The sequence below is a fragment of the Caretta caretta genome, chromosome 10 (genome assembly GCF_965140235.1).
Source record: "Caretta caretta isolate rCarCar2 chromosome 10, rCarCar1.hap1, whole genome shotgun sequence".
In the NCBI taxonomy this organism is placed as follows: Eukaryota; Metazoa; Chordata; order Testudines; family Cheloniidae; genus Caretta; species Caretta caretta.
In genome coordinates this window covers 65,977,964-65,995,985 of record NC_134215.1, presented here as the reverse complement: position 1 = coordinate 65,995,985, position 18,022 = coordinate 65,977,964, and the positions used below count along the sequence as shown (strand labels likewise).

General features: G+C 45.8%; 1 protein-coding gene across 2 annotated transcripts in view; it reads left to right on the top strand.

The window, feature by feature from the left end:
* Positions 1 to 799: 799 nt before the first annotated feature.
* SLC30A4 (solute carrier family 30 member 4) overlaps positions 800 to 18,022 on the top strand; it is a 31,140-nt gene continuing 13,917 nt past the window's right edge. For both annotated transcript variants that reach the window (XR_007358861.2, XM_048867142.2), the window contains exons 1-3: positions 800 to 1,301; positions 1,736 to 2,256; positions 10,541 to 10,687. Coding sequence is in view for 1 of the 2 variants with exons in the window: in XM_048867142.2 (XP_048723099.1) it covers positions 1,860 to 2,256; positions 10,541 to 10,687 (544 nt within the window). In the remaining variant the exon portion in view is untranslated. The remainder of the gene's footprint in view (positions 1,302 to 1,735; positions 2,257 to 10,540; positions 10,688 to 18,022) is intronic.

Below are 18,022 nucleotides of genomic sequence, written 5' to 3'. Positions count from 1 at the left end.
TATGCCTGTGAGGTAGGGAAGGATTGTTATTTCAATTTTACAGATTGGAAAACTAAGGCATGGAGAGGTTAAGGCATTTACCGAGGGAACAGCGTCGGACGTAGAAACAGAACTAAGAAATTTCTGAAAGTTAAACACACCATAAACGGACATAGGGAACACGCCCAGTGCAATAGACAGACCGTGGGCCAAATCCGGACCACCAGACGCTTTTGAATGGACCCCAACATCTTTTTATTTACTTATTATCATTATCGTTGGGGTTTTATAAAATTATTTTCTCAGGAGTCTGGACCTTGACTATACCTTAACCAAGAAACTGGGACCTTGACAAAAAATAATTGACTACCCTCACCCAGTGTATGTATGTAAATCAGGGTTGCACAAGTGTGCAGTTAAACATGCACACACACCCACAATGTGTGTAAGGCATCAGGCGTATAAGATCTGGGGCTGTAGGGACTAATTACCCGAAACAGAGCCTGTTGGCACATAAGAGGAGCACAGCGTGCAAGACAGCAGAACAGGCTAGCGACCGCTGGCCGGGATGGAAAAGGTGTAACTTTCTGCAGAGGTAGCAGCCATCTCAGACAACGTCACTACAGCCCCCCAGGACAGGAGCCTCCGCTGGCTACCGCTCCCATAGTCCAGGAGGTCCAGCCTGTACCCCTTTGCAGCCCGCAGCGGGCACGCGAAGTGGTTCTGGCCCGCGCAAGCTCGTCACGAGGCAGGAGCACGCCCTCCACGGGCGCACGGCAGAGGCCCAGCGGGAGAACCCCGGCGCTGAGCTAGCGCGCGCGGAGGGGGGCTTGGACCGGCGGCAGCGCAGAGCCGGCGGCAGCCCGCGCAGGCCCTGAGCCCCGGCCGAGGAATGCGAACAATGCGCCCGGCCAGCCCCCGTTCCGGGCCGCTGCGCCGCCCTACGGCCACGGGTGCCGGCGCACGCGCACTCTGTGACCGGCGACTCAGCCGCAAGCCTGATTGTCTTGAAAGCAGGAGAGAGAGAGAGAGAGAGAGAGATGCAGCTCCCCAGGGCAAAGGGGTGACCGCCCGACGCCGGCTTTCCCGGGGGAGGTGCGGGTCCCCCCCTTACGCGGGGGTTGCATGCTCCGGTGGGAAAGCCCAGCGCCTCGTTGGGTTTGTGGTTCTCAGCTGGCTTTGCCCGGCCCCAGAGCCGGGGGCAGAGTGCAGGCATTTCTGGCGAGGTGTTATCACTTACAAGGGACTAAGGAGAATGACCTGAGCCAACCCCCGAAGGATCGGGATTGCATGGAGGCAGCGGTGGTATTGGCCATGCAAAGGTACCGTTCCGTTTCCGTATTTTAGCTTTCCAGTATATTTCAGCAATATAAACCTGAGAGTCTTGAGCAACAGTTATTCAGCGTTTTGCATACTCTTACAAATGACAGTGTAACAATGTGTTACAGTCTATTCCGTGCAAGGCGGGTTAGATTCGGTCAGTAGCAAACATGTCTTTGCTACTGTAGTCACTGCTCTGTGTTCAGCTGCATCGCGAGTAGGCCAGTGGGCATGAAAGTGGCTGTTTAAAATAGATTATTTTTGTGCTGTTTGGCATCCTGGAGGTGAGCTGTCCAGCCTAAGGGTTAGTACAGCTGTCTTGGACGAGGGCTGGCTTGCTTTAGTAGGATTACCTGGAATAACCTGCCCCCGGTGCATTTTGACTTGAATTTATATCCATTGGTGAACTGAATGTTTAACTCTCTGCTTTCCTCAGGCTTGGAGGAAATGTCCTGAATGGACGATGAAATGGAGCATTTCTGTCTGCAAGAGGAAGTTGCATGAGAAGAATTTGCTGTAGCTAAGCAGCAGCACCCGCTGGGATCCTGGCTCCAGCTACTATGGCCCAATCCAGGGTCTGGAATAGCATCAAATCCATGCTGAGAAAGAACGATGACCCCTTGTTCTTGAACGACTCCAGTGCCTTTGATTTTTCAGATGAAGTGGGGGAGGAGGACTTCCCCCGGTTTAACAAGTTGCGAGTTGTGGTTTCTGATGACACTTTGGATGCAGCTCCGGACAGACCTGTCAATGGGGCTCACCTAGGTCTGCAGTCCGATGACGACTCCTTGCTGGACCGGGATATTGCTCTGCGGAGCACACAGACTAGCTCCCCCAGGACGGACACTTGTAGCAATTGCAGTAAACAGAGGGAACTAACAAAACAGAGGAAGGTGAAAAAACGGCTGACCCTGGCTGCCGTTCTCTATCTCTTTTTTATGATTGGAGAGCTCATAGGTGAGTTGGGCTTGTTTTCTTACTCCCTCAAGGGTTAATGGAAAAATGCCTCGGTGCTTTTTAGGACATTGTTTTATTACACAGTTGTTCTTTAATTATTTGCTAAAGGAGACAGTGTATCAGTTACTGAGACCCACAGATTTCAGCAGCAAGTCCAGAGAGTGCTCACAGTAAAGAAAGTAAGCATGCAATTAACATCTAAGGAAAGAAAGAGTTTAAAGGGACACTGCCAACATTAACTCTTCCCTGGCTGATGTTTATAAGGATCTTATCAATAAGGAATCATAGAATATCAGAGTTGGAAGGGACCTCAGAAGGTTACCTAGTCCAACCCCCTGCTCAAAGCAGGGCCAATCACCAATTTTTGCCCCAGATCCCTAAATGGCCCCCTCAAGGATTGAACTCACAAGGCTGGGTTTAGCAGGCCAATGCTCAAACCACTGAGCTATCAGTCCTCCAAAAGAAAGTGATTGTTGAAATTAACAATTAAATTGTCCATATGCTGTTAAATGGGGGAAAATACAGATCCCCCCCCAACTTGTTTCAATTATTGCCATTTTTTTCTTGTAATTATAGTTGGTGCAATATTTTCAGGCAGAAATGTATTTTTTTCAAGTTAATGGTTCTCTTTAATAGCAGAAAACCAGTGTCTGTATAAGATTTTAGGGCCTTCAAACGTTATTTATGTTCTTAGTCCCCAAATACAGCAATATAATTTAGTTCTACTATTGAAAGGGAAAAAACCCCTCATTAAACTATGAATTATAGATAAAGATCAATCACTTACAGCTTCCTGTTTTGATTCTCCCTACTGGACTAACAGACTGTCTACACTAGTCTAGCTATTTCTGTATCTTAAACCAGCAGTTCTCACAACAAATTTTTTGGGGGCCTCAGAATGAAGCCACCAACTCTTGCTGGTGGCCGCGCTAACAATTTTTCCTAAAATACTTAATTAACTTTAAGAAAAACAAATAAATATGCACATATACTGCCCAAATCATTTTAATTTATTTATGTAGGGTTTTTTCAGACTCAGTAATAAAAGTAATTTACAGTTGTCTTTATTCTTTACTGGGCCTAAACAGAATAGAAACACAAATAAGGTGCTTTGCATGTTCTTGTCTTAAGTGATCACTCTCCTTACAGTGTGTATGATAACACCCATTTTTTCATGTTCTGTGTGTATATAAATCTCCTCACTGTATTTTCCACTGAATGCATCCGATGAAGTGAGCTGTAGCTCACAAAAGCTTATGCTCAAATAAATTGGTTAGTCTCTAAGGTGCCACCAGTACTCCTTTTCTTTTTGTCTTTTTGTTGTTGTTGTTTCTTTTGCTTTTTTGGTTGCATTTTTCTCTTCTAAGACTTGCTAGCTGGTAAGTCTTCTGCTGTGTAAAGTGATATTTGTATGTGTACTAATATCACTTTTCACAGCAGACTTACTGAGCCCCGGCAAGCCTTGGGACAAATCAAGCCCTGTATGGGGAGGTGGGCAGGGAGGCAGTGGAGCCCAGGGACGATGGTGGGTGTGGTGAGCCTGGGGCCAGAGCCTGAAACCAGAGTCTGCCACCACATGGACAGAGCCCACAGCTCTGTGGCCAAAGCCTGGCTCCCCAACCTCAGGGAAAGTGGGGAATTCACCAGCTGCCTGCACCTCCAGTGTTTGTGTCTCTGGAGGGGGGGCAGGGCCCAACTGCTGCTGGCAGCCTTGGGAGAGGGACCACTGCTTTGCACCTTCCAGTATATTGTTAATAGTTGGGAGAAACCACATTGATTTTTCACCTCAAAATTGCTCATGTTATGGATTCATTCAAAACAGTAACAAACTAATTTTCCAAGTTCAGTTTTTATTTATCTCTGACAAGCTCTTTTGATGTCAAAGCATGTTATCTCTTGCAGTTCAGGTTCAAGAGCACTGTAAATTTAAACCAAAACAGCATGATACAGCAGTCTGTAAATCTCAAAACACATATGGCTGTATATTACAGTGGAGCAGGAGCTCCAGTATAGTTAAGGTTAAGGCCAGCTCTCTGTTTAAAGCTCAGCTATTCTCAGTGTTCTAATATCTGGACCAATGGCGCCTTAGAGGACTAACCAATTTATTTGAGCATAAGCTTTCGTGAGGTACAGCTCACTTCATCAGATGCTGCTACTCTGAAACCTAATATCTGGACCGTTACTTGGATTCACTTACAGTGAAAAGACACAGTGCAAGTAAGAGACAGGTGCTGTGTGCACCTGCCCTGTGCTCAAACACTGAGCCTGTTCCCCCAACAGAATACCACACAATTCTATATTGAAATGATGCAGACTGGAACCTCAAGGTACACATGCACCTCCTTCCTTTGATAAAATGCAGGTGATTCAGACCCAGATCTCTGCATATCACAGTCACAGCTCTATGACACTCCTCAAACTAATCCCCAGATCTCCTCATATCACAAACACACCTTTACCAAGCTACTCCACCTCCTGCCTCCACCATTCACTACAGCTACCCTTACAACTCTGAAAGAAACTGGAATGCATACAGATCATTCCCAGTGGCTATTGCCAGCTCCAGGTAGAGTTAAGGTTGTGTGGGCATCTACCTTAATTCTGTATTTCCTGGTTTTCAGAAGTCTGAGTTTTGCCGAACTTGATATTCTGGAAGGGCACAAGCTATCATTAGGCATCTTTAACTCTGCCTTAATGACGTTTTTTTTGCCATTATTCTTGGAGAGCTTATTGTGATATAACCATGAAAGAAACTCTAAAGTTGAGAGTCACATGGCGGTGGACACAAAACTACATCATCACCAATATTTAATCATTGTTAAGAGGCATAGTATTTACCTTCTAATCACTATTAACTTTTCATTTAAATAGCATAATGTACTACCATGTCTTTTGGAGTTGTTCATGCCATTTAAGTGCCTACTTGGTGCCACTTAAACTCTTGAAGAACACAAAGTATTTCTGCCATCCACTTCCCCCTGACTTGTTCTATTGCCACTTTGTTTTCAAAAGTGGAGAATGGTATGATGTCAGTGCATCAATGTATCTATCAGTTATTAGACTTTCAGATGCACTGAACTGGGTTTTTATTTATGACCACACAACTTCTTATAAATACTTCTTTGTAAATATTGTAATTTCAATACACAACTGTAAATCTGGAAGCATGAATTAGTTATAATTTGAATTCACTATTAAAAGGGAAGGTTAAAAACTTTTGAAAGTATAGGAGCTGATGGCTCAAGAGACAGGTAATAGTATAGATCAGTGGTTCTCAAACTTTTGTACTGGTGACCCCTTTCACATAGCACGGCTCTGAGTGCGACCCCCCCTTATAAATTAAAAACACTTTTTATATATTTAACACCATTATAAATGCTGGAGGCAAAGTGGGGTTTGGGGTGGAGGCTGACAGCTCGCGACCTCCCAAGTAATAATCTCATGAGCCACCTGAGGGGTCCCGACCCGCAGTTTGAGAACCCCTGATATAGAGGACTTGCTGCCACTTGTTTACCATTCAAATTCATTTCAGTGCTGACAAAGTCTGCTGGCTGTTCAATGGCCCCTGTGAAATGAATTAGTGGTCTCAGGAGAGTCATTCACATCACTAAACTTGCTTCCCTCTCATTCCTTGAGTTGATCTCCCAGGGGAGTTTGTGTTACATTGGTGAGCCAGAAGTTAGTACAAGATGGGCAGTGGCAGTGCCTGAACTATGGATAAATAAAGAGCTTCATTCCTGACAATCTGGCACCTGTCAAGAGTACTAAATTCATTATTTAAAAAAAAAATGGTTGGAAATCACTGTGCCATTTTTTCCGTGATCAGCATTGCCATGGCTTTCAGGAGTATTTTATCTGTATCTGTATTTAGCTAAAACAGAGGTCCCAAAAGTGTAGGGTGTACCCCCTAGAGGTGTGCAGAGGAACATTGGGAGGGCGCGGCAGGGCCAGGCCAGCACCCATGGGTGGCGGAAAGGGAGCACAACCCAGCTCCTTCCCACCCCCTGCTCTGCTCCAGTACCACCCCTAGCCACATCCTCGGCTCTTGGCCCGGCACCTGGCCACATCCCCAGGCTCAGTGTAGGTCTGCACCTGGCCCCTGCCCCAGTCTCGGCAGCTGGCTGTGGATCCGTTCCCATCCCGGGGATAAGGCTAGGGGTAAGGGCAGGGGCAGGAGTGGAGTTGCAGCTGGCCGCAGGCCCGGCTGCAGCTCTGCTTCTGCCCCCGCCCCCAACCTCAGACCCTGGCTCGGACCCCACTCCTGGCCCGAGACCTACCCACAGATGCAAGCCCAGCCTCGGCCCCTTTACCCCTGTCTGTGTCCCCCACTTTGGGACCTGGGTCCGGGGGTGGCAGAGGAAGCAGACACGGGTAAGGGGGGTGCAACCCTCAAAAGTTTGGGGACCACTGAGCTAAAAATAACCATTTTAAAAACAGGAAGATTAAACTTTTCTTGATTTAGCTTTTTAAAAATAAGTGTAGAAGACGGTGGTGGTGAAGCAGCTTAATTTTATACAGTGGAAATCATAATTAATGTGCCGAAACCACTACCTTGTGTTGACCTTATACCTTTGAATAATGACTTTATCTGCACTACATCTGTGGTGTATTTGAAAACGCCATTGTTCAAATCTAAAAAATATATACTTTACCAAACCTCTCAGGGAAAAACTAGGAGAAAGTCCATTTGTCAGACATACACTAGGTAATTGACATTTGTTGTCTATCCCATTTTAGTTTAATTAGAGGCCTTATCTCAGGATCACATGGTAATGGCAAGCAGTGACCTTGCCCTTTAGCTTCTCCTTCAATGGTTAGTCATTGATAAGACTTACACAATCCATGAACTAATTATGGATGAGGCTCTTAACTTTGAACATATTACAGAGACCTGGTTGAATGACAACCCTGTTCTTTTTGCAGATACAGACTAACACGGCTGCTACTCTGAAATCTGTCAACTTGCCCTGTCAGTTGGTTGTGCTTTTTCTGACCGTGTTTGTGGTTCAGCATGATTGACAGGTGAATCTGGCAGAGTCTGATCTCAGGTATAGAAAATGCCTTATCACAGGGACAGATTGATGTAGTATGAGACTCCCAGGATAAAATGAATTTAGGAATTTTGGCTGTGTACCAATCTCACTGCTCAATGGAATTCCTGGCTGAGTTTGTTGAGCCTGCTACTGGAGTCACTGACTGATGCCCAGATCCTCAAAGGCATTTAGATGCCCAGCTCCCATTTATTTGACCTTTGAGGATCCGAGTCTGAGATTTCTTCATGGGGGTGACTTCAGTATCATTCACCATGTCTCTTGTGGATTTGTTTGAGACTTCCTGGCTTCCAAGTGGTGTCTGATTCAGCTTATGCTCATGTGTACACCACACATCTGATTTAGAGACAGAACTGGCAATAGGGTGGGTTTAAAATAAAACTACACCTTAATCATGATCAGATAGATCATCATTGCTTTTCGCTTGAGATCAGCACTTTTCTAAGCTTGGTCAAGGTGGTGGATCTTTCCAACTAAAATACTTATATGGCCCCCATCTTCATAGTAGCTGAGTACCTCACAATCTTTTGATGTATTTGTCCTCACCTCCCTTGTGGGATGTATTATCCCCATTTTATAGATGGTGCACTGAGGCATAGAGACACTAAGTGATTTTCCCAAAGACCCTGGAAGTTTGTGGCAGAGCAGGAAATTGAACCTGGGTCTCCCAAGCTCCAGGCTAGCCCCCTGAACAACGGGCCTACTGCCCTAACCAAACTTCCTCTCCTGATCTGTTTCTGTGGCCCTTCCTCTGGGCCTCAAGTTCCAAAACATTCTGAGGAAATTTAGTGCTCAGTCATCTGGGGAGCTTTGCATTTGATCCTATAGCAGGGGTGGGCAAACTTTTTGGCCTGAGGGCCACATTGGGATGTGAAACCGTATGGAGGGCCGGGTAGGTAAGGCTGTGCCCCTCAAACAGCCTGGCCCCTGGCCCTGCCCCCTATTTACACCCTCCCACTTCCCATCCCCTGACTGCCCCCTCCTGGAACCCCCCTGCCCCAAATCGACCCCCCGGGATCCCACCCCCTGTCCAACCCCCCCTGCACCCTGACTGCCCCGACCTATCCATACCCCCACCTCCTGACAGGCCCCCCGGGACTCCCACGCCCTATCCAACCCTCCCTGTTCACCGACCCCTGACTGCCCTGGGACCCCCCGCCCCATCCAACCGACCCCTGCTCCCTGTCCCCTGACTGCCCCCCGGGACCCGCTACCCAACCCCTCCACCGCCCCGTTACCATGCCGCTCAGGAGGAGGAACAGCGTGGGAGGAGCTGGGGGCAAGCCTCCAAGGTCAGAAGCTCAAGGGCCAGGCAGTACGGTCCCGCGGGCCAGATGTGGCCCGCAGGCCGTAGTTTGCTCACCTCTGTCCTATAGGATATTATAACAATGTGTTTTCTGTGAACTTTGACACACTGGGACTGTGATCAGATTTGCCTTTGCAGCACCCCCTTGTGGCCCATCAGGGCACGACTCACCCAGCTGCATGTCTCTGTAGGTAGGTTCACTGTCTTTTGCAAGGGTTGATGTAGCAGTGCTTTAGCCATCTGGCCAAGGTACACATCAGTCCTTTTGGGATGTTAAGGTCCAGACAAAGTCAGGAAAAACCACAACTCAAAACCAGGGTCATCTGGTGAACATTCAGCAGGACCCCACCCATATGTTTAGAGCTCATCCTCAAACAGTCAGTATTTCAGCCAGTCTCCCAAGGTCTGGTTGTCTATTCTGCCAGGAGGCTCAACAAACCAGCAGGCTATCTCAGGCTATGTCTACGCTACAGCTTATGTTGGCATAATTTATGTGGCTCGGGGTGGGGGTGAGGTAAATAAATCACCCTCCTGAGCAACGTAAATTACACCAACATAAGTCTGGTGTGAACAGTGCTATGTCGGCAGGGGAGCTTCTCCCACCAACTTAGCTTCTACCGCTCACGGGGGCTGGAGTAGTTAAGACGAAAGGAGAGCTCTCTCCCATCGGCGTAGAGCAGCTGCATTGCAGCCTCAGAGGAATTTGTCTGATAAAGTGATGAGTAACCAGTGTGGGAGGGAAGCTAGACTGGAAGTTGGATCTCAGACTTAAGTATATAGTGATCAATACCACCACCAACTATAATGTACGCTATCGGTGCATGCGTGTGTGTGTAGATAAAGATAGATTTTTGTTTTGTTGATCATGCAGTCAACCAATTTGTGAGCTTTCCTTTGCTATACCTGGCCCTTAATTGTCTGTCCAATAAGGATCCTCAGGTTTTCCTGTAATGCAAATTTTTAATATTACACAAAGACCAGGCAGTGAGAAATGATGGAAACAAACAAGCTCTTATCAGAGATTTTTCATTTCTGAAAATGGAGATTCAGGCCTGCAAGGGGACATTTTATATTTGGTTGAAGCTGCAGGTTCAAGGACAATTTCAGGCTGCTCCCAGAACCGTGGGGAAACCTGACCCATTGCTGAACTGACACTGAAGATGTAGTCTCTTTTGAGTGCATGTGCAGAACTCCCATTAGCATTGTGCATGAAAGGAAGACGACATCTTTATTAGGTTAACCCCTTCCAGGCATCTATTACAGATATTGACAACTGCTTCAGGACAAATTGATCATTTTGACCTTCTGATCTGAGGAAATTTATCTCCGCACAGCCCACAATTATTAGAAGGGAGTTAAATTACATAGAAATGGAAAGAAATATTTCAGAATGGAAGGGTTGGCAATGGCTGCTGGGACAGGGAACAATGAGGCTTAAGATTTAATGGTAAAAAAAGGAGGACAGGCTGAATTTCTTTGCCATTTAGTCATTGGAGCTCAGCCCATGTTTCAAAATGTCAAAAAACTTTTCAGTCTTGGCTTAATAAATTAATCAGCTGATTAAACACACACAAAATAACAAAGAAAAAAGACACTAAGCTACTTTAGGACTGATCCTGCAGAACCTTATTCAAGCAAGTGGTCTCACTGACTTCAGTGAGACCACTTGTGTCAGTAAAGCTTGGAGGACTGAGCCTTTTCCACTTACCTAATCTGTTTAAGTATTTATACTGTATTTATCACCATGGTAGCTTTAAGAAATAGCATGGCACATTGATTGCAATGCGAAAAACCACCAGCTCCATCACCGCACTTCATTACTTGCTCAATGTACCATTCTGAATGCACTTTGTTGTAAACTACACCCAAAGGATGTTTTGCAGAGTGGTTCATATCACATGCCCTAACTTTTCCAATTTCATTTCAGGTGGATATGTTGCTAATAGTCTAGCCATCATGATGGATGCACTTCATATGCTAACTGACCTCAGTGGTATTCTTTTGACTCTGCTTGCTTTGTGGCTCTCTGCAAAATCTCCCACAAAAAAGTTCACCTTTGGATTTCACCGCTTAGGTACGTAGCTGCCAGAGTTTACTGTTGTAGCAGTGTTGTAAATGATAACTATAAGGAAAGTTTGACTGCAGAGATGTAGTGTAGAGCATTAAATAACTATCAGAAATGAGGTTATGTAAATCTAGAAATAGCTTTATATTTTAGGGGCCTGATTCTCATTTACGTGAAGGGCCCTTTACAATGCTCTGTCCATAGCAGGTGGCAGACAGCTGGCTATGCTGGCTTTATGACACCTGGGAATTTCCCTAGGCAGAGTGGCACAAAAGTGACAGACTGGGGCCCAGGATTTGACATGGTCTCCCCAGACCGAGGTTGTGTTACATTCATACCCCTTCCTGGAAGAGGTTCCAATGCTCCTACCTGTGCTGTATCTATTTGTGTGGCCAAATAGGAGACTATGTTCTTCTTGGCTGTCAGACCGTAGCCTTTCATGAGAACTAACATCACTGAAGTTTAATAAAATACCCAAAGTGGCAGGCATGTCTTTTTTTTCTTTATTACTTTGCTGAGCATTCAGAAGGCTCCATTTCTGTTGGTAGCATCTTTTTAATAACTGTGCATTAGAGGCCTATTTAGGAAACTCATGTCACAGTGATTACTTCATGTTAAATTATGTAGGAAAAGTACAGCCTTTTCCTTGCAAATAACTCAGCATAGTGATTCATCATCACCTGAATAAGAATCTTCCAATCTAAAGACTTATCTACAGAGAGTATGTTGAACATATATAGCTACAGAAAGACCAGCACTGATGTATAAAGCCTTCAGTTAGGTCTGCACTGATCCGATGAAGTGAGCTGTAGCTCATGAAAGCTTATGCTCAAATAAATTGGTTAGTCTCTAAGGTGCCACTAGTACTCCTTTTCTTACTGCAAAGAATGTGTTCTTAACTTGGGGTAACTAACCCCTGTTAGCTGACTCAGGGTAAAATTGCAGCAAAGATAAGGCAATTTTTAACTTGGGTGAGCAGCTCAAGTTAAAGCCAGTAGAGGAGCCTAGAGTTGAATTTGAGCTGTTAACACAAGGTAAAAGCTGAGTTGTTATGTCTTCGCTACTGTTGGAATCTGGGTTAGCTAACCCAATTTAAGGATCTGGCAAATTCAGAGTTAAGTTTTTAGTGCTTGACTTATCTCTTAGGAATGAAAGTTTATTTGGCTTTCTGTCAAGTAGGTTCTGATGAGTGGGTGATTTTACAGATTGTAATCTAAATGCTGCTTGTTGCTCCCAGGATATGGGCCTTGCCTAAGGAGTCTAACAAGGTAGGACAGGAAATTCCTCCTACAAGCCAGTGATGAGGCTCAGTGTAGATGTGCAGCCACTCCATTGTCTGTAGTAATATTAGCTGTCCAAGCAACTAGGACCCCTGTGCACCCCTCAGTTTTGAAAGATTAAGTTTAAGATGATGAAATCTATTGAGCCAAATAGACCACTTCTCTGGCTCACCACAACCCCTATCATTATATCAATGTTATCTGTATTACAGGTTTCAGAGTAGCAGCCATGTTAGTCTGTATTCGTAAAAAGAAAAGGAGTACTTGTGGCACCTTAGAGACTAACAAATTTATTAGAGCATGAGCTTTCGTGAGCTACAGCTCACTTCATCGGATGCATACAGTGGAAAATATAGTGGGGAGATTTTATATACACAGAGAACATGAAACAATGGGTGTTACCATACAGACTGTAACAAGAATGACCAGGAAAGGTGAGCTATTGCCAGCAGGAGAGCAGGGTGTGGGGGGGGAACCTTTTGTAGCGATAATCAAAGTGGGCCATTTCCAGCTCTTTACAAGAACAGTAGGCACCTGGCGGGACCCCATGTGCTTGGTGTGGTACATACACACAATCACCATCCCAAAGTGCTTACAATCAGTGCCAGACTTACTTATGCTGAGTAGTACCTTACTTCACAAGTAGTTCTATTGACTTTAGAGGGTTCCTTTGGAAATAAGGAACCACTCAATGTGAGTGATAGTCACCACAATCTAGCCCTAAATGCAGAAGGCACACAAAAAGAGTGTGAGAAAGGAAGTGTTGACCTGTTCTACAGAGGAGGAAGTGATACACAGAGAGATTAAATGACTTGCTCAAGATCACACAGGAAGTCTGTGGCAGAGCTGGGTCTCAGTCCAGTGTAGTCTTGCCAGGTGTCCGGTTTTTGACCGGAACGCCCGGTCGAAAAGGGACCCAGGCTGCTCTGATCAGCACTGCTGACCAGGCCACTAAAAGTCCAGTTGGTGGCACAGTGGGGTTAAGGCAGGTTCCCTGCCTGCCCTGGCTCCGTGAAGCTCCCAGAAGCAGCCAGCACATCCGGTTCCTAGGCTCAGGGGCAGCCATGGGGACTCCACGTGCTGCCCCTGCCGCCAGCACTGGTTCCTCAGCTTCCATTGGCAGAGAACTGCGGCCAATGGGAGCTGTGGAGATGGTGTCTGCAGGAGTGGATAGCGCACAGAGCCTGCTGGCCCCTCTGCCTAGGAGATCCCGGTTGCTTCTGGGAGCTGCCTGAGGTAAGTGCTGCCTGGCTAGAGCCCACACCCTGAACCCCCTGCCCCAGCCCTGAGCCCCTTCCTACACCCAAACTCCCTCCCAGAGCCCACACCCTGAACCCCATCCCACACCCCAACCCCCTGCCCCAGCTCTGAGCCCCCTCCTGTACCCAAACTCCCTCCTGGAGCCCCCTCACACCTCAAACCCCTCATCCCTGGCCCCACCCCAAGAGCCCACACCCCCCAGCCAAAGCCTGCACCCTCCCTGCACTCCAACCCCTGCCCCATCCCTGAGCCCCCTCCTCCATCCTGAACCCCTCATTTCTGGCCCCACCCCAGAGCCTGCACCCTCAGCTGGAGCCCTCACCCCCACCCCCTGCCCCAGCCTGGTGAAAGTGAGAAAAGGTGGGGGGAGAGTGGGGACGGGGCCTCAGAGAAGGGGAGGGCAGGGGCTGGGCCTCTGGGAAGTGGTGGGGCAGGGGGTGGGGCAAGAGTGTTCAGTTTTGTCCGATTAGAAAGTTGGCAACCTAGTCCAATGCCTTAACCACAATACTATCTTTCCTCTACTCCATGCTACTGGGGAGAAAAGCATCACAGAGAACTTTGCTGTGTGCATGGGTTTTCCTATACAACTTTTATTTCCCTGTGCAGCAGCAGTTCTGGTGTGTTGAGGACCTTCCAGTACCACAAAGGGGAAAGGAAACATTTGCCCTAGTATGTGCTACATATTCTTGAGTTCTTATTCTGACTCTGGTATGATTCTTTCTGTGGTATTGAGCAAATTACTTCACCTCTTCCTATTTTAGGCCTCTATAAAGTATAAGAATTATTTACCAACCTCAGGTGTTGGGAGGATAAATTAGTTCATGGTTGTATATAACTGTGAAGATGAAAAGTGCTTTTTATGTTGTAACTGTATTAATTAATAATGTGTGATTGCAGGTCTTGAATTGTAAACATTTTAACAGGAACGTTAGCTTTTTATGCTTTATGAAATATCAGGCTTTACTATTTCTGCTTTACTGTGGTTTAAAATACATGCTTTTGCAATGAATTCCAAAGTCTATTTTAGCTCAGTACTTACATAATGTAATGAAGTTTACAATTCATATTTCAGATTTTATAGCAGTAGGTAGCAGATTCATTAGCTTCATCACCTAACCCTACAACCCTCGACCATTAATTAGTCACTCAAGCAATACTGCGTAATACTATACAGTAGCAAGGCTCATTGGGGCTCTAACAAGAAAGGATCTGCCAGCATTTCCATTAGAATCATTTCTTTCAAGAGTTTTTAATTTTGTTGTATGAGTTACCTTTACGCTGAAACATGACCTTTCAGGTTTGCCCCAGAGCACTCTTTGGGCAATATGAATACACACAGAAGTCCCTTGGGTACTGTTTTGAGTTATTAAGGCTCATTTTTTAAAAAAGTAAAAATTTTTCAGAGGTTTTTGTATGCATTTAGAGCTCAAAAACTAATGTGTATATAGAAATGAAGTGACCTGAGACCAACCTAAGACAAAAATGAAGGATCAGAGAAGTTCATTAAAAAAAAAATTGGAAGCTATTTTTTTTAACCGTTTTCTTGAAAATATTTGACAGTCCTGGAAACTTTCACTAAGATTGCTCTGGGCTCAGCAGGAGACTTGCATCTCATTGGGTTTTTTTTACACTAGCAACAAATATTTGAGAGTTTAAGTAGAGGAAGAACAATTGTGGCTCAGGGATTTTTCCACAGCTTTTCCATGAGAGCTTAGCTGGCTCTAACTCAATTATTCTACTTTCAACTTATGTAATGCTTCTCATTCAAGGATTTCAAAGCACTTTACAAACATTAATTCAAGGAGCCTCACAGTACTTCTGTGAGCGATCTAAGTATAGTTTTCATTTTACTGCTGGGGGCACGTAAGAGGTTAACATATACAAGGATTTACTTGCTTAATCTGAGGCACCCAAATTTGATCATTCTGGCCTAAGGGCCCAGTGCCACACAAATCAGTTGTACAGCTGGTAATGGAACAAGAGATTCCCCAGCTCTTCACGACACATTGTCCTAAAAAGAAAAGAAGTACTTGTGGCACCTTAGAGACTAACCAATTTATATGAGCATAAGCTTTTGTGAGCTACAGCTCACTTCATCGGATGCATACTGTGGAAACTGCAGAAGACATTATATACACAGAGACCATGAAACAATACCTCCTCCCAGCCCACTGTCCTGCTGGTAATAGCTTATCTAAAGTGACCACTCTCCTTACAATGTGTATGATAATCAAGGTGGGCCATTTCCAGCACAAATCCAGGTTTTCTCACCCTCCGCCCCCCCTTTTCCAAAAACCACACACACAAACTTACTCTCCTGCTGGTAATAGCTTATCCAAAGTGACCACTCTCCCTACAATGTGCATGATAATCAAGGTGGGCCATTTCCAGCACAAATCCAGGTTTTCTCACACCCCCACCCCCCAACACTCACACAGACTCACTCTCCTGCTGGTAATAGCTCATCCAAACTGACCACTCTCCTTACAATAACAGGTTTCAGAGTAACAGCCGTGTTAGTCTGTATTCACTTTGGATAAGCTATTACCAGCAGGAGAGTGAGTTTGTGTGTGCGGTATTTGGGGGGAAAAAAAAAAGGCGGGGGGGTGAGAAAAACTGGATTTGTGCTGGAAATGGCCCACCTTGATTATCATACACATTGTAAAGAGAGTGGTCACTTTGGATGGGCTGTTACCAGCAGGAGAGTGAGTTTGTGTGTAGCGGGGGTGGAGGGTGAGAAAACCTGGATTTGTGCTGGAAATGGCCCAACTTGATTATCGTACACATTGTAAGGAGAAAAAAGAAAAGGAGTACTAGTGAGCTGTAGCTCACGAAAGCTTATGCTCAAATAAATTGGTTAGTCTCTAAGGTACCACAAGTACTCCTTTTCTTTTTGCGAATACAGACTAACACGGCTGTTACTCTGAAACCTGTTATTGTAAGGAGAGTGATCACTTTAGATAGGCTATTACCAGCAGGAGAGTGGGGTGGGAGGAGGTATTGTTTCATGGTCTCCGTGTATATAATGTCTTCTGCAGTTTCCACAGTATGCATCCGATGAAGTGAGCTGTAGCTCACGAAAGCTTATGCTCAAATAAATTGGTTAGTCTCTAAGGTGCCACAAGTACTCCTTTTCTTTCTCCTTACAATGTGTATGATAATCAAGGTGAGTATTTGGTGAGTATTTGCTTCAGGTTGGGGGGCTGTCTGTAGGCAAGGACTGGCCTGTCTCCCAAGATTTGTGAGAGTGTTGAGTCATCCTTCAGGATAGGTTGTAGATCCTTAATAATGCGTTGGAGGGGTTTTAGTTGGGGGCTGATGGTGATGGCTAGTAGACGATGGATCCTGTGGTGTGGTCAGAGTGAAAGCTGGAGGCATTGTAGGTAGGAATAGCGGTCAGTAGGTTTCTGGTATACGGTGGTGTTTATGTGACCATTGTTTATTAGCACTGTAGTGTCCAGGAAGTGGATCTCTTGTGTGGACTGGACCAGGCTGAGGTTGATGGTGGGATGGAAATTGTTGAAATCATGGTGGAATTCCTCAAGGGCTTCTTTTCCATGGGTCCAGATGATGAAGATGTCATCAATATAGCGCAAGTAGAGTAGGGTCGTTAGGCGTGAGAGATCTTGTAGGTTTAGCCGTGGAACCCCGACCTGGGATATTCTATCTACTACCTAAGATCCATAAACCTGGAAATCCTGGGCGCCCCATCATCTCAGGCATTGGCACCCTGACAGCAGGATTGTCTGGCTATGTAGATTCCCTCCTCAGGCCCTATGCTACCAGCACTCCCAGCTACCTTCGAGACACCACTGACTTCCTGAGGAAACTACAGTCCATCGGTGATCTTCCTGATAACACCATCCTGGCCACTATGGATGTAGAAGCCATCTACACCAACATTCCACACAAAGATGGACTACAAGCCGTCAAGAACACTATCCCCGATGATGTCACGGCTAACCTGGTGGCTGAACTTTGTGACTTTGTCCTTACCGATAACTATTTTACATTTGGGGACAATGTATACCTTCAGATCAGCGGCACTGCTATGGGTACCCGCATGGCCCCACAGTATGCCAACATTTTTATGGCTGAATTAGAACAACGCTTCCTCAGCTCTCGTCCCCTAACGCCCCTACTCTACTTGCGCTATATTGATGACATCTTCATCATCTGGACCCATGGAAAAGAAGCCCTTGAGGAATTCCACCATGATTTCAACAATTTCCATCCCACCATCAACCTCAGCCTGGTCCAGTCCACACAAGAGATCCACTTCCTGGACACTACAGTGCTAATAAACAATGGTCACATAAACACCACCCTATACCGGAAACCTACTGACCGCTATTCCTACCTACATGCCTCCAGCTTTCACCCTGACCACACCACACGATCCATCGTCTATAGCCAAGCTCTGCGATACAACCGCATTTGCTCCAACCCCTCAGACAGAGACAAACACCTACAAGATCTCTATCAAGCATTCTTACAACTACAATACCCACCTGCGGAAGTGAAGAAACAGATTGATAGAGCAGAAGAGTTCCCAGAAGTCACCTACTACAGGACAGGCCTAACAAAGAAAATAACAGAACGCCACTAGCCGTCACCTTCAGCCCCCAACTAAAACCCCTCCAACACATTATTAAGGATCTACAACCTATCCTGAAGGATGACCCAACACTCTCACAAATCTTGGGAGACAGGCCAGTCCTTGCCTACAGACAGCCCCCCAACCTGAAGCAAATACTCACCAACAACCACATACCACACAACAGAACCACTAACCCAGGAACCT